At 59.2% G+C, this 20,308-nt stretch overlaps 1 protein-coding gene across 1 annotated transcript; it reads left to right on the forward strand.

Moving 5' to 3' along the window:
- The first annotated feature begins 250 nt into the window (after positions 1-250).
- On the forward strand, positions 251-12,756 carry MEX3D (mex-3 RNA binding family member D). Its single transcript, XM_050986048.1, has 2 exons — positions 251-698; positions 10,468-12,756. Exons 1-2 carry the CDS (start codon positions 251-253, stop codon positions 11,718-11,720), a joined length of 1,701 nt encoding a protein of 566 aa, XP_050842005.1. The 3' UTR covers positions 11,721-12,756.
- Positions 12,757-20,308: the final 7,552 nt, after the last annotated feature.

Genomic DNA, 20,308 nt, shown 5'->3' on the forward strand with positions numbered 1-20,308 from the left:
TTCCCGGACCCATCGCCCGGGTCGCGGCTCCGCGGGGAGGGCGTGGCGCGGAAGGGCGTGGCCCGGTGGGCGTGGCTCCGGCGGGGAGGGCCCCAGGCCGGAGGGCGGGGCTGTGGCGCGCATGCGCGCGGCGGGTGCGGCCCGGCCCATCGCCGGGCGGGGCGGGGGGCGCAGGGAGGCGGCGGCGGCGGCCCCGGGCAGCGGCACCGCCCCGGCCCCGGCCCGCTGCGCTCCGCGCCCGCTCCGCGCCATGCCCGGCTCCATGTACCAGCCCGAGCCCGGGCAGCCGGCCCGCGGCCCGCCGCGCTGCCTCACCCTGCTCAGCCCGCCGCCGCCCGCCGGGCAGGACCCGCCGCCGGAGCCCGAGCCCGGCCGGGAGCGGGAGGGGCCGCCGGCGCAGGGCGAAGCCGCCGCGCTGAGGTTCACCCTGGACCAGCTCTCGCTGCTGGGGCTGGAGGGCGCGGAGGAGCCGGCGGGGGGCGCGGGGCCGGGCGGCCTAAGGGAGCGGGAGCGCGGCGGCGGCTCCCCGGTGCCGGCCCCCGCCCCGGCCGCGGGCGCCTTCGGCAGCCTGGCCCCGCCGCTGGGGCCGCCCGCGCTGCTGCCCGAACCGCCGGCGAGCAGGAAGAAGAGCGTGAACATGACCGAGTGCGTGCCCGTGCCCAGCTCCGAGCACGTCGCCGAGATCGTGGGCCGGCAAGGTAACGCGGCGTGGGGACACGGCGGGACACGGGCACCCTCCTCCCTCGCGCCGCCCGCCGCGATTTGGGGCAGTCTCGGGGCTTTGTCTCCCTGCGGAGGCGGAACCTTAACGGCGACTGATCCGCGGCCCCGAAAGTCGGCCGCGGGTCCCGGGAGCAGCGCTCCCCTCCGGTCCCGGCGAACTGCCTGGAAATAGCAATTAAACTCCATCGGCCCGGGTGGGATAACGCCGGCTGCCCACGGAAAGTTCCCGGGAGCCACGCGAGTCCGTGGGAGCTGCCAGGACACGGAGCGAGGCGAGAGCTTCGCTTTCATTGTAGTTGTGCCTCTGCCCCCTCCCCTCCAGCTCCGTATCTCAGACCCGGCGTGTAAACGGTGCCCCTTATCTCAGACTTCGTTTACAAATCCTACTGATAAATCCGATATAAACGGTCATTAACCCGCTCGTTTGTGGTGGCCGGAGCACCGCAGGTGGCCCTGGAGCCCCTCGCACCCACCTGTCACAAAGGGACGCCCCAACCCCCGTCGGGTGGGTGTGCCTGGAGTGGGCTTTGTCTTCAGGACGTACCAAATAAACCAAACTTTCACCTGGAAAAATCAAAAAGAAAAGACCCAGGGCGGAGGATTTAAGGGGAAAAAAAGGAAAAGGAAGGGAGCTGCTGCCCGCAGGGATCCCGGCAGGAATCCCCTGGCAGGGAGCGTGACCTCCGGGCTGTTTTGCCCTTGTGGGGTCTGGCACCCCAGCCCTGCCCTTGCCCGGCGGCTCCCAGCCCTCCGTGCCCGGGGGGGCTGCGGGTTGGGGGTCGGGGTTTTTTTTTTTCCAGGGGGGAAGCGGGGAACTGGGCAGCCTCATTGTTCTCTTTGTTAGCCAGAGCCATGCTGTGATGAGCGCGGTGACATCATGCTCTGCGCTTCCCATTGGCCTGCGCTGCTTCCCAGCCGGCCCCGCTTCCCGGCCTCCCAACTTTCCGTGCACCCCTCTGCGGTCCCGCCGCCCCGGCCAGGGGTCCCCCCGGGCTGCCGGACCCCGCCGGGCCGGGCGAGCGCCGGGGCAGAGCCGGGGAGCGGAGCGTGGCACCGCGCCCTGCTCCCGGGGATTCTCCTCCTCCTCCTCCTCTTCCTCCTCCTCCCGGGCTGGATGAGACCTGGATTTGGTGGCCTCGCCGCCGGGTTCAGCCGAGCCGCGGGGTGAAGCAGAGCCTGTGCCGGAGCTGGGTTCTGCTGGGAGCCCGCTGGTTCTGCCGGGGAAGGGCTGCGTTTGGCTCTGGAGCTGCCGGTCGGTGCCTTCCTTGCCCTGGGTGTTTTTCGGTGTTGTGAGACCCCGGTGCTGCCCTTCCAGCACCCCGAGGAGTTCGGGGCTCAGCTAGGTACCTGCCCAAACATCTCGGTGGAGTTTGGGTGCTCGCTAAGCTTCACGGGCTTATGAAACTTACGGAAAAAAATACTGCCAAAGAAATTATTATATTGGCTTGAGGAGGGCTGCTGGAGGGGCATCGTGTGGGCCTGGAGGTGACCTGGGGCCAGCTGTGAGCTGGAGCTCCCTGCTGCAGCCGCAGCCCCTGGGCAGGAACTGGGGCTTCCCCTTGTGTTTCCTACCCCTCTCCTCTCTTGGCCTTCCGGGATGCTGGGAGACCCCCCCAGTCTGGGGGCCTTGCTCTGGGTTTTTGCTGAGGAAGGGCACTCGGCACCCTTGGTCCCACTGTGGGACGGGCAGTGGGCAGCACGGGGCTGGCAGCAGTGGCTTTGTGCTCCAGCTGCTCTCTGTGCCACTGGCAGCTGGAGCACAGCAGGGATGCTCAGGTATATTGCTCAGGTATAGCCTGAGCAATATTGAGTTCATTTGAGTAGAGCCCTTCTCACTCACCCTGTGCTGCTCTCCCCCTCCAGACCTTCTGGTTCCCAGGGCCTCCCTGCGAGTCTCCCTCAGTTTTGGGAGCCCCATGGCAGTGAGGTCTGGCTGTAGAGCTGAGCCTTGGGGTGTTTGGCTGCACCATCACCATCGTGGTGACAAAATGTGCCCTGCTGGTGACACTGCAGGGCTGAGTTGGGTCACCCAGACCATGTTCCTGTCACTCTTGTCTTTTCCCTCACTGCCCAGCCTGGTTGTGACCCAGGGAACAGAAATTTGTGGTGCTGCCACGCCTGGAACATGGGAAGGGATGAAGATGTGCATCTTGGGTGCCATGGAAGGGGCTGGAGTCGGGACAAGGCTCAGGATCTCAACTTGGGGTTCTGTTGGGACCCGTCCTGCTTTGCCCAGACCTGGCTGCTGTGGCAAGTGGGGACCAGGGAGGTCCTGGCAGCCAGGACCAGCACACAGATGTCCTGTCCTGTGCAGGCTCAGGTGGGACACAGGCACTTGGGCACAACTTCTCCTACTTCTTTTCTTCAGTTTCTCCCCTTCAGATGCCCTAATTTAACCCTTTCACAAAGGAGCAGCAGCAGCCCATCAGGTAAATCTTTGTTCTCTAAATCTCTCTAAATTGGTGTTTTCTTCCCTGAGCTGGAGGAGGTTTTGTCATGAGCCCATGTCTGGATTGGCATCGGTGCCACCACGGAGCAGAATCTGCCTGCCAGGATCTGGGGCTCCACTTCCAGCTGGGATCTGGGGCTCCTCTCCCCCTGTCCACATGGCTGGGGTGGGATTCCCTGGCTGTGCCTTTACCTGCCAGCCTAGTCATGACTCCTGCTGTGGGAGAGACTGGAAAAAGTGCTGTGGCACTGACTGGAGCAGCGTGGGCTCCTCTTGCCATCCAGCAGAGAGAGCCTTGGGGATAACAGGAGTCACCAGGAGCACTGGGCAGGTGTTGGAGCTGCCCTGACTCTGGCATGGGGGCTCTGTGCTGCTGTGGATTCCTGCTGTGCCAGCTGCTGTGGGTTCCTGCTGCTCCAGCTTTGGAGGGGCATTTCCAGCAATGTCTGCTCTTCCCTCCCACACCAGGTGCCTCCCAATGGATGGAGCCACAGCTCCTCTCCCCATCTGTAACACCTGGGGACTGTCACAGCTCTACAGAAGGAAAGTTGCTGTTTATAGAAGATGCTGGGATGCTCAAAGGGTAAATCCAGGGAAGGATGGCACATGGCACCTCTCCTCACTGCTGGAGTGTGGCTGGCATGCCAGTGCTGAGAGGATGCACAGGGTGACCGTGGGCCCCTCTGTGCCAGCCTGGGCACCTGTAACCTTGCCATGGGTCACAGGGGTGCAAGGAATCCTCTCATTTCAGAGCCTTGGGTTGCTGCTCTCTGTTTTCTCCTGCCAGGTGCCATGTCCCTGGAGGCACCTGGCACATCTTCCTGGCTGTCTCCTCCCAGCTGGGTCATAGCAGAGCTGGGAAATCCTAAGCTTGGTCACACAGATGGATGTGGTTGCTGAAGGATCTGCCTGTGCATCTGAGAGCTGGCACTGGCTGCACACTGTGTCCCAAGGAGAGGAGCCCAGTTTCCCCGTCCCTCTCTTCAGTGTCTGCAGAAGAAGCCAAGGTGTGATATGCTGGCTTCCTGCAGCAGGGCTGCAGGGATGATCTCGTTCCTGTGTGCAGATTTGGGAAGGAGCACTCAGCAAGGGGACAGGAGCTGAGCTGGAGGTGCAGCCTTTACTCCTCCACACCTGGCCCCTCTCCTTACCCATCCTGTGCCATCCACTGGGGACCAAGGGGACCAGGAGCTCCAGAACTCTGGATCAGAGGCCAGGAGATGCTGCAGAGCTGGGGAAGAGGAAGAGCCATGGGTGAGGCACCAGAGGGTTCCTGAGTTTGTGACAGACACCATCCTCCTGCCTGGTGCCATCAGAGGCTGCTCCAAAAAAGCTCTGCTGGTGCATTTTGGGTTTTACCAGCTGAGAGCTGGGCACTGCCAGCACAGACCTCCTTGGTCAAGCAGAGGTGTGGTCTGGAAGGGGATGAGCTGGCTCTGTCCTCCTCGTGGCAGGAGGCACCTGATGTGGGAGCAGAGGCTGCCCGGGCTGAGCTGGGATCAGGGCATGGATGAGCTGCGTGGGATCCATCACCAGAGCCCAGAGGATGGAGAGGCCCTTCCCAGCCCTCTCTCCCAGGGTTGTACTGCTTCTCATGGGCTCTTGCAGTGGTCTCAGCCCTGATCTGTCTGGGGCTTCTCACAGAGAGCCAAGTTTTCTGTGGTGATGCCAAGTGAGGATGTCCAGGGAAAGCAGCTGCCTTTCCTGCCTCCATCAGCACATTATCCTGGGGAGAATTCCCTGGGTTCTGGTCCTTGTCAGAAATTACCCACGTCCCATCCCAAGGGCTGGTGGGATGGGTTCATCCAGGGAAGTTCTGCAGAGTGAAAAGAAATGGGAGCTGTATGGGATGGGGAGAGGGTGAAAGAGGAGGAGGGCATGGAGCTGAGACAGAGTTTGGGAGGAGTGTCCTGCTCATCCCCCAGTGGGGCTGTTCCTGCAGGCACAGCTGGGTGTAGTGGCACAGGGGGCTGTCACTTGGGGGACACCTCTGGAATGCTGGGGTTTCCTAGCAGCTGAGTGTGGCCATTGGGTGTCAGGACGAGTTTGTGCCCTCAGGGACTCAGAGCTCCACCAGAGATGTAACTGCAGCTGAGCCACTCTCAGCCAGGCTCTGGTGTTCACAAAGGGCTGCTGGGGCTAAAGCATCCCTGGGTCTGTCCCCTGTGTCCTCTGGTTTGGGGCTGGTTTTATTTGGATCTTTAGAGCCACTTGGGTGGAGACTTGCAGCAGTCTGGCACTTAGTTCTGCTCTGCAGCCCTTGGCCAGGGGAATGTGTGGGTGCCACCTGCTGCTGCTGGGCTGAGCCCTGGCACTGCCTGGGCTGGGAGCTCACTGGCACTTGCAGGCAGCTCCAGGTCCTTTCCACAGCCCCCTCGGGCATGACCCTAGTCCTGCAGCAGCTTCACAGCGATGTGCCACCCAGGGTGGAGTGACAGTGTGCTGGGGTAAAGGGAGATGGAGGTTTGCAGGGGCTCATCTAAAATGTCTTGTGCTGGTCCAGATCGTTCCAAGGACAAGAAAGATGTGGAGCTGCTGGAGCCAGGCCAGAGGAGGCCACGGAGATGCTGCCAGGGCTGGAGCCCCTCTGCTCTGAAGCCAGGCTGGCAGAGCTGGGGGTGCTCACCTGGACAAGAGAAGGCTCCAGGGACACCTCAGAGCCCCTGGCAGGGCCTGAAGAGGCTCCAGGAGAGCTGGAGAGGGACTGGGGACAAGGCCTGGAGGGACAGGAGCCAGGGAATGGCTCCCACTGCCAGAGGGCAGGGCTGGATGGGATCTTGGGAATGAGGAATTGTTCCCTGGCAGGGTGGGCAGGCCCTGGCCCAGGGTGCCCAGAGCAGCTGGGGCTGCCCCTGGATCCCTGGCAGTGCCCACTGCCAGGCTGGATGGGTTTTGGAGCAGCCTGGGACTGAGGGAGGTGTCCCTGGCCATGGCACAGGTGGAACAAGATCAGCTCTAAGGTCCTTTCCAGCCCAACCCATTCCATGATTCCCCAGCTGCAGTTGCTGGTTAAATCCCAGTTTGCAGTTCAAGTCCATCTGGCTCTGGGAGCTCAGCCATGAGCCTGTGCTGCAGGACAGGGGTGTCCTGCTGAGAGCTGGTGTCACCTGTCCCCAGTGTCTCAGAGCCATCACTCGCTGTGCCAGTGTTAAACACTGCCCTGGATGCAGCGTGGGCAGTGCCCATCCTGCCTGCTCTGAGTCTGGGACCTTTGGGGAGTCCCTGTGGCCAGGGATGTCTCAGGAGGAGTTTGGGCCTGGGGACAGGGCGGGACAGATTGGCCCCTTGGTGTGTCCCACTGCTGGGGATAGTCTCGGGCAGTTCCTGGTGCTGGTGCCAGCACAGCCTCAGGCAGTGCCTCCCTTTCCAGCCTTTCCTGCCATGGTTCTGGGACAGGCAGGGGTGATCCCCCCACCCCTCCCAGACCTGCCACGTCCTCTCCTTGCCCTCCCCTGGGAAACCCATCTCCCACCTCAGCTGTGTTTGGTGCCATCCATGACCCTGGCAGCATGCAGCAGCCACGAGCTGGGGGCATTTTTCCTGTGCTCCTGGTTTGAGGAGGGTGGAACTGGCCAAGCCAGGCACCCTTTGATTTCTGTCCAAGGTTTCTGGCTTTGTCTATGTGAAGAGCTCACAGGAGCAGCCAGACAAACTCTTCCTCTCTTTGGTGCTGCCATGGCATGGTTTGGGTCCCTCTGGTGCTGCTGGTGGGATGGAGTGGGGTGAACAGGAGCCTCACTGGGCCATGTCCCCGTGGGATGTGGCTCCTGAGTGGCTTCTGTGAGCAGCTCCTGGAGCTGCCAGTGGCTTTGCATCCTGAAACTGCCACTTGCTGAGGGCTGGGTTTGGATCTCAGGGAAAGGGCTGGGCACTGCCCAGGCTCCCCAGGGAATGGTCCCAAGGCTGCCAGAGCTCCAGGAGCTCTCAGGGCTGCTCAGGGTGGGGGTGTTGGGGTGCCTGTGCAGGGACTGGGGCTGGGATCAATGGTCCCTGTGAGTCCCTTCCAAGCTGAGATATTCCATGGTTCTGTGATGCTGCAGAGGATGAAGGGACCTTGGGCATGAGGGTGGTGCCTGTGGGAGGCACAGCAGAGCCTCCTCCCACTGCCCTGGGCTTGTCCTGCTTTGCCCAGCAGTGGAGCAGGGGCAGATCCTACAGCAGGCACCAGGATAAATCTGGGAGGGGAACGTGGGAGTTGCAGGTGCCTCTCCCAGGACAGCCCTGTAGGAGTTGGCACATGGTAATGGCTTCAGTAAATGTCACCTTTGATGGTTCTGCCCTGCCCCAGTCCCTGGGCCATTGCTGTACTGTGTGTCCCAGCCAGAAATCCACCTGTCTGGGCTTGGTGGTGCCAAAGAGCCTGGCTGTGACACCACCCAGTTTGACACCACTTACTGTGACAGTTTTTTTCTTGTCATCCCCAAGGCTTGGCGCCCGGAGAGCTCCTGTTCCCCCTCTGCTCTGCTGGAGAGCCTGGATTGATTTGCCTGCTTGGGACAGACATGATTCAACTTCTTGTGCCATTCCAGCCCTGGCTGAGTTACAGAATCCCAGAATGGTTCGGGTTGGAGGGGATGTTAAAGCTCATCCAGTGCCACCCCTGCCATGGCAGGGACACCTTCCACTGTCCCAGGCTGCTCCAAGCTCTGTCCAGCCTGGCCTTGGGCACTGCCAGGGATCCAGGGGCAGCCCCAGCTGCTCTGGGCAGCCTCTTTCACTGTAGTGGGTTTCCTCTGGCTGGTTCCAGGCCCCCACCAAAGCTGCTCCATCACTGCCCTCCACAAGTGGGCAGGGGAGAGAAAATACAGGAGAGGGTTCATGGGTTGAGATAAGGGCAGGGAGAAATCCCTCACCCAGTATGGACAAGGGCAAAACAGACTCAACTTGGAGGTACTAATTGAATTTATTATTAACAAAATCAGAGCAGGACCATGAGAAAACGAATCTTTAAAATACCTTCCCCTTACCCCTCTCTCCTTCCTGGGCTCTTCCTCTGCCCTCCAGCAGTGCAGGGAGGTGGGAATGGGGATCATAGTCATTTCATCCCAAATTGTTCCTGCTGCTGCTCAGGGAGAAGAGTTGGAGCACTGCCCCTGCCCCAATGTGGGGTCCCTCCCAGGGGACACAGGTCTCCACACCCTGTCCCAGTCTGGGCACCCTCAGGCTCCCAAGTGCTTCCAGCAGAGCTGCTCCAGCGTTGGCTCCTCTCTCCAGGGGTCTGCAGTCCCTGCCAAGACCCTGCTCCAGCTCAGGCTTCCCTCAGGCTCACAGCCTTCCTTGGGCATGCCCCTGCTCCCTGTGGGCTCCTCCTGGGGCTGCAGGTGCATCTACACCCCTGTGGACTTCCATGGCCTTCACCATGGTTTTCTCTGGAGGCCGCAGGGGAATCTCAGCTCCTGCCCCTCCTCCTGCCCTGCCCTGGGCGTCTGCAGAGCTGCTTCTATCAGCTTCTAACCCTGCTCTGCTCCAGACCCAATTACAGCTGCTCAAGACCTTTCTTCCTTCTTAAACCCATGATCCCAAGGTGTCTCTACCATCTTCGCTGGGCTGGGCCTTGGCCAGTGGCAGGTCCATGCTGGAGCTGGCTGGAATTGCCTCTGCTGGAGATGGGAAGCTTCTGGCTTACAGAAACCACCCCTCTAACCTCGCTGCTACCAAAGCCTGGCTACAAAAACCCAACTCCTCACCCTCCAAGGGAACAATTCCCAATTCCCAAGATCCCATCCAGCCCTGCCCTCTGGCAGTGGGAGCCATTCCCTGGGTCCTGTCCCTCCAGGCCTTGTCCCCAGTCCCTCTCCAGCTCTCCTGGAGCCTCTTCAGGCCCTGCCAGGGGCTCTGAGCTCTCTCTGGAGCTTTCTCTTGTCCAGGGGAGCAGCCCCAGCTCTCCCAGCCTGACTCCAGAGCAGAGGGGCTCCAGCCCTGGCAGCATCTCTGGACTCTCTCCAGCAGCTCTGCATCTTTCATATACTGAGGCCCTTCAGCCTTCTAGGCCTTTCCTTCTCCAGCCTCACAGCTGGAAGAGCAGCCCTGCCCTTCCTCAGGGAGCATCTGGGAAGAGGAGGAGGGGAAGGAGTGCCCTGAGCCAGCCAGGCCCTTGCAGCTGCTTGGCTGTGCCCGGAGGAGCCGAGCTGTTTATCCACAGGGATCTGCAGCAGCCTTTGCCATGGCCAGGGACAAGCCCAGGGCTCCAGTGGAGCCCCCTCCATCCCTGCTGGCTCCCAGCTTTGTGCTGGATGCCCTACAAAGCTCAGGGCTGGCAGGGGACAGAGTGGTCCCTCACTGCTGTGTGCCAGTGGTCACTGAGCTCAGCTTGGTTAAGCTGTGCCTGGTTTGCAGGGACTTAATTGAGAGTGGATGCAATTAGGGCTGGGGGTGCAGGGAGTGGGGCTGGCTGGCAGCCACAGACTGCTCCTCAGTGGGGCAGAGCAAAGGGGCCCTGGAGGAGAGCTGAGCCTTTTGCAGCCCCAGAGGAGAGCAGGAGCCTTTGGCTGGACGATGCTGCCAGGACCAAGGCCAGAGCCCAGGGCTGTGCTCAGGGCTGCATGGGGCCGAGGCAGAGCTGCAGCCCCATCTTGCAATCCCACAGCCAGCTGTGGGCAGCTCTGCCTGCTGAATCACGTTCCTCCTGCAGAGGAAGCAGGACTTCCCAGAACAGGCAGAGCAGGAGCCCTGGGAGCACCCCTGCCCCAGCCCAGGCACGGGGGATCCCTCCCGTGGGACAGGGAGAGGAGGGGGTGGCCGTGTCCCCCACCTGGGGAAGGTCAAGCTCCCCTGTCCCTCCAGGAGTGCATCCAGGGCTGTTCCTCAGATTCAGCTGCTGGCTCAGAGGTGTCAGGCTCAGGACCTGCAGGATCCAAACAGCCTTTTCCTTTCTTTCCATCTTGACATCTTTATTCTCTTTGTACCTCCTTAAACACCTCTGGAGTGAATCCAGCTTCTCACCTGCTCAGTGGCCCTGATGGTGCCCCATGGTTGCCTGCCTTGGCACCTCTGCCCATGGCTGTCCCAGCCCTCTGGAGCAGGGCTGCGGGCTGCATCCTGCTGATCCCCAACCTCTGAGGCTCAGAGCAGTGCCAGGAGCTGGGAGAAGCCAGGGCAGCCCCCCAGCACTGAACTATGAGCCCCCATCTGCCTTGGAGGCAGGAGGGACCCTGTTCTCCAATGGTGTCCATGCTGCAGGTGCAGAGCCAGAGGGACCTGCTGGTTCCTGCTGGTCCACTGAGTCCTCACCCTGGGTGAGCAGAGGGTTGCCGTGAGGCGATGTGTCATTTTTCCCCCTTCTCCTTGCCCTGCAGGCTGCAAAATCAAAGCCCTGCGTGCCAAGACCAACACGTACATCAAGACGCCGGTCAGGGGCGAGGAGCCCGTGTTCATCGTCACCGGCAGGAAGGAGGACGTGGAGATGGCCAAGCGCGAGATCCTCTCGGCCGCCGAGCACTTCTCCATGATCCGGGCCACGCGCAACAAAGTCAACGGGCTGACGGGGGCCTTGCAGGGGCCCCCCAACCTGCCGGGCCAGACCACCATCCAGGTGAGGGTCCCCTACCGCGTGGTGGGGCTGGTGGTGGGACCCAAGGGTGCCACCATCAAGCGCATCCAGCAGCAGACGCACACCTACATCGTGACGCCCAGCCGGGACAAGGAGCCCGTGTTTGAGGTGACGGGCATGCCCGAGAACGTGGACCGGGCGCGCGAGGAGATCGAGGCGCACATCACCATGAGGACAGGCTCCTTCATCGACGTCAACGCCGACAACGACTTCCACTCCAACGGCACCGACGTCTGCCTCGACCTGCAGGGCGGCGCGGCCGCCCCGTGGGCCAAGGCCCCGCACCCTGCCCAGCGCCCCTCGGCCGCGCTGCGCAACGACAGCCTCAGCTCCCTGGGCAGCGGCTCCACCGAGTCCTTCTACAGTGGGCGCGTGGCAGCCGCCAGCCCCACCAGCCCCTACAGCACCTTCAGCGAGCCCCCAGCCCCGCTGGGCTCCGACGAGTGCGACTTCGGCTTCGACTTCTTGGCCCTCGACCTCACCACGCCCACCACCACCATCTGGTCGCCCTTCGAGCGCTCGGGCAACCCCCTGCAGGCCTTCAGCAGCTGCTCCTCCATCAACAGCTCGCAGAGACGCAACAGCGGCCCCGCCACGCCGCGCCACTCGCCCACGCTGCCTGAGAGCGGGGCGGCGGGGCTGGAGCACCCCTCGGCGCGGCGCATCCCCAGCGACCCCAGCGGCGCCCTGGCCTGGCTGCCCGCCCAGGGCTCGCTCTCCTCCTTCTCCAACAGCACCGGCTACTCCTCCTCCTCCTCGCTGCCCGGCAGCATCTCGGCCGCCTCGGGCTCGCCCACCGACTCCAGCAGCTCGGACGGGCACCGCAAGAGCTCCCGGGAGTGCATGGTGTGCCTGGAGAGCGAGGTGATGGCCGCGCTGGTGCCCTGCGGCCACAACCTGTTCTGCATGGAGTGCGCCCTGCGCATCTGCGGCCGGGCGCAGCCGCAGTGCCCCGCGTGCCACGTGCCCGCCACCCAAGCCATCCACATCTTCTCCTAGCCCGGGGGCTCGCCCGGGGCCCCCCCTCCACCCCAACACCACGGCGTTTTAAGGACTTTCTACTGTTGAAATCGAGCTTTTTATTTAATACCAGATGCGATGGGCGCAGGGGCGGGAGGGGGGAGAGGCGGCGGCAGCTGGAGGCGCAGAGGGCGCGGCGGGGCGGGGGGAGGCCGAGCGGGGGGTCGGGAGGGTGGGGGCCAAGGGGCCGAAGAAGAAGAAGAAGAAGATGAGGATGAGGAAAGAGGGGCGTGAATTCCGCGAGGAGGAAACTCCGATGTTTACAGAATAGCTTTAACTCTTCACCTGGCTGTGGGGCTGGGGAGGGAGCCCGGCTGTTCTCCACCAGTCCTTCCCAAATACCAGTATTCCGTTTGCAAACTGAAATAACCAGAAAGAAAAGGTCCGGTTGCACTTTTTATTTTAGGACACGCAAGGGTTGTCTTTTATTTTTTTAAAATCATTCTATTATTATTATAATAATTTTTTGTGGTTCTTTTTGTATGTAGGTTTTTTTTTTGGTTTTTTTTTTTGATGATTCTCAGTGGTTCTATAATTTTTTTTTTTTCCAAATGCAGGTCTATCTTGTATTTTGCCAATGTGAAAACTGCCCAGAAATGTGTGATGTGAGGTCAGGAGGTCATGGAATGGAGGGGGCACAGTTAACACATCATGTCACAAAGAACAGACAGATTTCTATCTCTATTTTATTTTGGGGTTACTTTGGAGGGTTCTTTTGGGGCTGTTTTTTTCTTTTTCTTTTTTTTTTTTTAGGTTTCTTTGTTTTTGTTTTATTTTTTTATTTTTTTACCTCTTTATGTATATGTAGGGAATTTATAGGAAAATATGTACTTTATTGAATAAATTTTAAAAACTAAAATATATTTTATTTTAAAAAGAAAATAACGGACCTTTAACCTTACATGGCTAAAGTACTGATTATATATTTGCTGAGCTGACTTGACGGTTATGAAAATTGTATCAAGAGTTTTATTTTTTGACTTCAAAGCCTTCTTAATAAAGACTTTTTACTATATATGAATCCTTGTGCTAGCCAGTGTCTCCCTGCCTGGAGCCTCTTGGTACCTGTTCACATTTCCTTGGGCCCAGGGAGAAGGTGCCAGCCTGTCACTCTGTCCCAGCTGTCCCCACTCTCTGTGGCACCAGGGTTTCACTCTGGCCCTGCAGGGCTGGCCAGGCCCCTCAGGCCCTGTGTGGGGCAGCAGAGACCTGCTGCCAGCAGCAGCCAGGGCTGAGGGGACACAGGGGCCATGGCAAACAGGGATCTGCACACAGTGACACCCCTGGAGAGTGGCACCCACGGGCAGTGGGGACAGTCGGGGTCCTGGAGCCCCAGCAGGGCGAGGGTGACCTGGAGTCCCTGCCATGAGGGGAGGGGGCCGTGCTCTGGGGGCCTTGGGGTGTCCTGCACCCCTGGAGGGACCTGGAGGGGCCCTGGGTGCCCTTCAGTGGGGACAGATTTGGGGGATCCCAAACAGGAGAGGTCTTTGGCTGGCCTCGAGGGGAACTTGGGGTGTCCCAGGCGGGAGGGACGGAGAGTTTGGGGTGACCAGAGTCGGGGGTGCCTGATGAGGCTTCTTTGTACACCCCGAGGGAGCTCTTGTGGTGTCCCGAATCCGGGGCACCGAGGTGCCCGAGTTGGGAGGGGTCTTGGGGGGTCCAACCCCAGCACCCCCAGGGTGGGGAACATAATCCCCTCCGCCTCCAATTAGCGGCAATTAACGGCTAATTAAAGGGCGGCAGGCGGGGCAGGGGGAGTGATGGCCTTTGGGGTTTACCCTTTTTTGCTTTTATATATTCTCTATATCCTTTGCACGCTCAGCTGCTGATCTGCAGCTTCATGCTGTAGCTTAGTTTCACGCTTTTCCCAGGCAGAAAGACAAAACTTCCAGGACCCCTGTGCTGGAACCCTGGCTGCTGAGAATCACAGACTTTCTGTGTTCAAAGGCACAGACCCCCAGGAGAACATTGCATTTGACCTCAGGCTGTGGAGAAGGCTTCCAAAATTCAATGCTAGAACTAAGATTATGAGTACATAGTTTGAATAGAAGTGGGTAATATTATGTGATAGAAAACTTGAAGTTTTAGAATATAGTAATATATATATAGAACTAAGATAAAAGTTTTAAGTCAGTAGCCAGTCCTTCTTCTTAACCTTCTTCTTCATGGGTTTGGGTGGTTTTGTGTAATTAGATAGAAAAGTCCACATAGATGATTAGTTATTAGATTAAAAGTAAAAGTAAAAAATTAAAAATAATTTAAGTGTTATTTCTTAATTAGATAGTTTTTCCTTAAAAGACCTTGCAGAAATAAATACAGAGCCATTTTACAGCTTGTTTATGAAATACTGTAGAACTCACAAGTCTGTAATATAGATGAGAACTAATAAACATCTGAGTCCAAACACAAAATAGCATCTCAAATGCTTCCACTCCCAACCCTAACCCAGGCAGAAAAGAAACAAAAAAAAACCCAACACCTGTTGGTTTGGCTGTCTTGGTTTTACTTAGAAGGTTGAAACCCAAACAGGGAAACCCTTATCCTAAGGGGGGAACCTCCAAGGTGCTAGATCTGGGGAATTACTTCACCAGGGGTTTCTAATTGGAGGGTTCTTGTCAGATATGCTAATTGTAGAATCCAAAAACTGTCCATGGGTCAGGCCCAGTGTGCATCTTCAACCTTTTCCACCTTTGCTGAGTTTGTGCACCTGAGGTTCCTCATACAAAGGCACCCTTTGATCCCTCTGGTTGTGTCTGAGTTGTGTTTTTAGGGGCAGAGAAAAGGCATCAGGAGCACTGGCAGCAGCAGTGGGGGGGTCAGACCCCATGGCTCTGAGGGGCTCAGGGCTCCCACCCATGGTGCCCTGGAGGGAGCTGGAGGGGCTTCACCCCTTCCTGTGGGTCTGGGGCATTCATTTCTGACCTGGGGGGTCTCCACACCCTGCAGCTGTAGGGGCTGTGGGGCTTGGGTGTCCCCTGGGTCACCTCTGGGCTGCTCAGCCTGGTGGCCTGCGGCACCTTGCAGGGGGTTTAACACAGGTGAGAAGAGAGTCTTGTGTCACCTGAGCACCCACCTGTGCTGCTGCTTGCCCTGCTCACCCTCCGCCCTGGGGCTGGGCTGGAGCTGCTCCAGCTCTGCCCACCATGGACCAAGAGCAGGCACAGGATGGGGCCTGGCTCTGCCCTTGTGCTGGTGTGGCCAGAGATGAGGGATGCCTTGTGAGGGCTGAGCTAGAACTGAAACTGGACAGAGCTAAAGAATAAAGCAGGGATTTATTAGAAGGCCTCAATGGACCCACCTTGGGCAGCACAAGAGCCCAGCCAGGGCTGCTCCCAAGATGAACCAAAATGGTCCCAAAATGCTCGACCAGGCACGAGGTCTCTTATTACAGTGGTTTTCTGGGGTCCCAGGATGAGGGAAGAGACAAGATTGTAGACTCCATGCATCAGAAGGCTTGATTTATTATGATATGATATATAAGATATAAAAACTATACTAAAAGAATAAAGAGAAGGATTTCACTACAAGGCTATGCTCAGAATAGAAAAGAATGTGTAAACTGAAGTCTTCTCAGCCCGAGACGGGCCGAACAGGTGAATTGTGATAGGCTCTTAATTGAAAACAGTCTGACGGGGCCAATCACAGATTTCTCCCTGTTGCATTCCACAGCAGCAGATAAGAATTGTTTACAGTCCGTTCCTGAGGCTTCTCAGCTCTCAGGAGAGGAAAATTCCTAAGTAAAGGATTTTTCATGAACTATGTCGGTGACAGTCTCTCACTTTGATCAGTTCTGCTCCATTTGCACCTTGCAGTTCATTGTCCCATTCCAGCCCCAGCCCATCCAGTCCCACCCTTGTTTTTCTCTCTCCAGCCCACGGGGTTTGTGCTCCTGGGCTGAGATTTGGATCATTTGTCCTTGGTGCCCAGCTGGAGCAGGAATTGTTTTGTCTCCCTGCTCTGTGCACAGAGCTCACCATCCCATAATGTGAACCCAGACCCAAACACTAAAGCAGCACAGAACCTGAAAAATAGAAAAGCTCAAACCTGAGGCATCAGAGGGAGCCCTCTCCTGCCCACAGGTGTCACTGAGTCTGAGCAGCTGGAGCTGTTCAGGATCCTGCTGCCATCCTGTCCTTGGGACACACAGTGACCAGAGGGCAGCACCAGCGTGGGGACAGCTGTGCCTGGAGGGAGGAGAGGACTTGATGCCACCCTAAACTGTCCCCAAAGCTGCAGCCAGGCCAGGCCTCAGTGACCAGGACTGTCCCTTTGCAGCCAGGCAGCGAGGCCCTGGGGCTACTCTGTGCTCTGCTGGAGGTGTCCCAGGCTGGCTCTGCCACCCCAAAGTGTCACTGACCAGGTGACACCACTGTCCAGGCAGCAGGTGCTGCATGCCCAGGGTGCCCTGGCCAAGGACAGGCACAATCAGGTCTTCAGCTGGATGGTGAGGAGGGTGAGAAACGACTGCTCACTTTGAAAAATCATAAAGGTTTATTAAAACTTAACAAAAATTCAACAAAAGGACTAAATAAGGGAAAATTACAGTGTTGGGAGCCCCCGTGACCATCAGCCATGTGCTCCTCTTCAAGATGGATGCTCTGCCTTTTGTACTTCTAGCTCATCCTAAAGTCTTGTCAGTCAGGTCCTTCCTCGCTGTCCAGGGGTGCAGATCCCTTTCTTACACCTGGATTAGAGCTCAGGTGTTGCCATAGTAACGAGCCAACCCTCCCAAATGCCCCAAGGACCAAGGCCATCCCATGACAGCAATGAGGGGGAGGACACATTGCAGTAACACAACCATACAAAACTTCTCTGAACACACACACAATGTTCACCCTTCACTGTGAGAGCCACCAGCTCGTCACTCATCTCCAACAGGAGGGTCAGCCCTGCCCTGTGGTCACTGAAGGGTCACCACACCTCCACTGGCCTCCTGGAAGTCTGTGGGCAAGAGCAGCTCCCCTCTCCTGGGCTGCCTGGGAGGACTTGGTCCCTGTCCTGCTCCAGCTGGAACTCAGCCATGCCTGTCCCTGCAGAGGGGACAGCTGGGTGCCTGGGGTGGCTCTGCCTGGGAGGTGCCTTACTCTGGTCTCTGCTGCCTGCAGCTTTGAGATGTGTGAGCACAACAGCTTTGGGCAGTTCTGCATCAGCTGCACTAACGAGAACCTCCAGGAGCACTTTAACCTGGTGGGAATCACCCAGGCGTGTCCCCAGGTGTGTCCCTTTGCTGTGAGCCACTGAGGGAGAGCCTTGCATGTCCCTGCTGATTTTGTGCTCTGTGTCCATCGTGGCTGTGCTTCAGCCCCTGCAAGCCCAGGGCTCAGCACTCACTGCTCTCCCCAGAGTGCTCTACACAAAGGGCTGCTCAGGGCTCCTGTGGAAATCAAGGTGCTGCTTGGGGGCTGAGCACCTTTGTCCCTTCCTGGCACTTCTGATTTCCTGTCTCTGCCTTCCAGCTGGATCAGGAGGAGAATGTAACCGAGGGGATCCCTTGGCGTTTGTCACCTTCTGGGACAGCCGTGCCTGGAGCTCCTCCAGGGCCAGCCTGGCATCCTGGACCTGCTGAATGGGGAGAGCAAGGGGGGTGAGGGCTGCTGTGACCACCCAGAGCCCCCCAGGGCCCCCTCTGACCCGTTTGCTTTCCAGATGCCTCAAGGCAGTGATGGGAGCTGGGCCCAGGAGCTTTCCCAGACCCTCCTCAGCAGCTCCCACTTCCAGAAACACAAGTGCCTCATGGATGCTTTCCTTGTGTCCCACTTTGCTGGACAGGCAGGGAATGCTGTGGGTATGGTGGGCTGGGCAGAGGCTCTACACAAGTGGTGCCCTGTCTGAAGACCGTGGTGGCACCTTCTGTACCCTCCCAGGCTGGGAGGTGGATCCTGCTGGGCTGAAACTCCTCATCTGAGGGTAAAACTATGGAAACTGTGAGCTGCTTCCCATCAGCAGCCTCACAGCAGGGCAAGAGAAGCCGTGTGGCCAGCACCACTTCTGACTGCAGGGACATTTCCCAGGTGCTTGGGCTGTGTCTGAGCAGAGTTCTGCACCAAACTGCCCTGGAAAGCTGCAGGCTGGGGCTGTGAGGGTGCTGTGTGCTGCCAGTGAACAGCACTGTGATGGTTTGTGGAGGAGAACAGGGATGCTGCTCCCCAGGAGCTGGTGGGGCTGCTGTGAGCCAGGTGAGATCCCAGCCAGGTGAGATCCCAGCCAGGTGGGATCCCAGCCAGGTGGGATCTCCTGGGCAGGTGCTGAGCAGGCAAAGCTGGCTGGGCTGTGGGAGCCTGGCAGGGACTGACAGGGCAGGAGGTAAATCCCTGTGTGCAGCCCCACGCAGAGCTGGCCTTGGTCAGGGTACCCTGAGAGCAGAGTCCTTGAATGTCCTGGTTGGGAAGGGACCAATGGCATCGAGTGCAGCCCCTGGCCCTGCACAGCCACCCCAACAATCCACCCCAAGAGCTCCTGGGGGAGCTCCCAGCCTTGGGGCCAGGACCATTCCCTGGGGAGCCTGGGCAGTGCCCAGCTCCCTCGGGGGGAAGAGCCTTTCCCCGAGCTCCATGCCAAGCCCTGGCACAGCTCCAGCCATCTGTGTGTGTGTCAGGAGCTGTGGGTGTTCCCTACTGCATTCCCCTTGCTTTGCCTCCCCCATTTTGGGATCCACCTTGTCCATGTCCCTGCTCAGAGCCCTCAAGGTTCTTGCTGCTTCCATGTCTGTAAGGTGGTGTTTCTCCCCTCCACCCTCCTTGCACCTGGCAGAAGGTAAAGAACACCTGGGAAGGTTCTGGAGCTCACCTGGGAAGGTGCACAGGGCTCTTCCTGGGGCAGGGAGCAGGTGGGGCACAGCTGGATGCAGCACATCTGGGCTTGTCTCTGGGTGGGTGGGTTGTGGGGCTGTGGATCTTGGTGGTGGCTCTGCAGGGACTGCCTGGCTCCCACAGCTCTGTCTGGGCACTCTGCCCTCCTCACCAAGCTCTTCCTAGAGGACAGGGATGTTCCCATGTCCTGGTCAGGCTGCTCTGGCCACAAGTCCCTGCCCAGGAGCCAGAAGAGCAAGAAGTCCCTCTCCACCAGGAGCTCTGTGTGCCCTGGAGAGCTCCTTGAGCCCCCAGGGGTTCCTGCTGGCCCTCAGCCCCCTGTGCCTTGTCCCCTGCAGCTCAAAGCCTCCCTGAGGGGGCTGATGGAGGAGCTGGGCAGCACCACCCCTACATCCACAGCATCAACGCCCACAGTGGGAAAGAGCCCCTTGTGTGAGAGCCTGGTGGCAGGGATGGGGAACTGCTGGGGCCCTGCAGCCCCTTCACTCTCTGTCTCTCTTGCCCTGCATGGTTTGGAGTGTGCCAGGCTGGCCAGGACCTGCTCTGGATCAGCACCTCTGTGCCCCAGGTTTGACTCCAGGCAAGGGGTGGAGCAGCTCTGAGCCTGTAGGGTCCTGGGGACCATTCAGATCAGCACCTTAGGACACCCTCCAGAGCACCCTGGTGCTGCCCTGTCTGCAGCTGTGACACCACTGACCCCCCCTCTGCCCCCACAGATGGATGTACCAGAGTTCTTGGAGAGGGACAGGTCTGTGGTGAGCAGAGAGGAGCTGAAGGGCACCAGCATGAACCTGCAGCACTGTCCCTGGGAGACTGCTTCAAGTGAAGCTCCTGCTTTGGGGGTGCAGCTGTGGCAGCAGAGCATCCCCTGCAGGTGGTTTCCCTGTGTGCTGGTGCCCCGTGAGGCACAGAACTGGGTGAGCTGGGGATGAGCTCTGCCTCTAGGGAGCCTGGATGGGAAGGATCCCTCCTGGAGGAGCCTGGGGGTGCTGTCCTGGCACTCACTCTCCCTGTGCTGCAGGACCCCAGCAAGTACAGGTGTGGGAAGCCCAAGGTGATTTTGTGGGCTGGCCAGGTGTCTTAGGCTGGAAGATGTTAGTGGGGCTGTGTGTGTTCTATTCCCATCTGTCAGAGCTGGGCAGTTCTCTCCTGTCCATTGGGCAGTTTTTTCTTTGTCTCTCCCACAGACAACCCTCCCTCCAGGAGATCTCTGCTGTCCATGGCCACTGAGTGTCCCTGCAGGGCTGATCAAATTCCACCATCCCATGGGAGATGCTCTGCCCAGGGGAGGAGCCAAGCATTCCTACCTGGATCCAATCTGCCCTGGGAACAGCCCAGCAGCCTTTGCCCACTGCATTCCCAGAGGAGCAGCTTTCTGCTGCCCTGCATTCCCAGAGGGAGAGCAGGCCCATCTCCAGCAGCCCTGGAGCTGCAGAGGAAAACTCCCCCCTTGGGCAGGATCCCTGCTCCAGCAGAACCACAGCTGGCACTGCAGGAGGGCTGAGCCCCCCTGGGATGGGACTGTGCCACCACCCTGAGCCCCCCTGGGATGGGACTGTGCCACCACCCTGAGCCCCCCTGGGATGGGACTGTGCCACCACCCTGAGCCCCCTGGGATGGGACTGTGCCACCACCCTGAGCCCCCCTGGGATGGGACTGTGCCACCACCCTGAGCCACCCTGGGATGGGACTGTGCCACCTCCCTGAGCCCCCTTGGGATGGGACTGTGCCACCACCCTGAGCCCCCCTGGGATGGGA

The sequence above is a fragment of the Serinus canaria genome, chromosome 28, assembly GCF_022539315.1.
Source record: "Serinus canaria isolate serCan28SL12 chromosome 28, serCan2020, whole genome shotgun sequence".
In the NCBI taxonomy this organism is placed as follows: Eukaryota; Metazoa; Chordata; class Aves; order Passeriformes; family Fringillidae; genus Serinus; species Serinus canaria.

Excerpts from the sequence above, each read along its gene's own strand:
- MEX3D (XM_050986048.1), top strand. The coding sequence starts at position 251 with ATGCCCGGCTCCATGTACCAGCCCGAGCCCGGGCAGCCGGCCCGCGGC. Across the intron at positions 699-10,467 it reads CGAGATCGTGGGCCGGCAAG|GCTGCAAAATCAAAGCCCTG; the intron begins GTAACGCGGCGT and ends CTTGCCCTGCAG.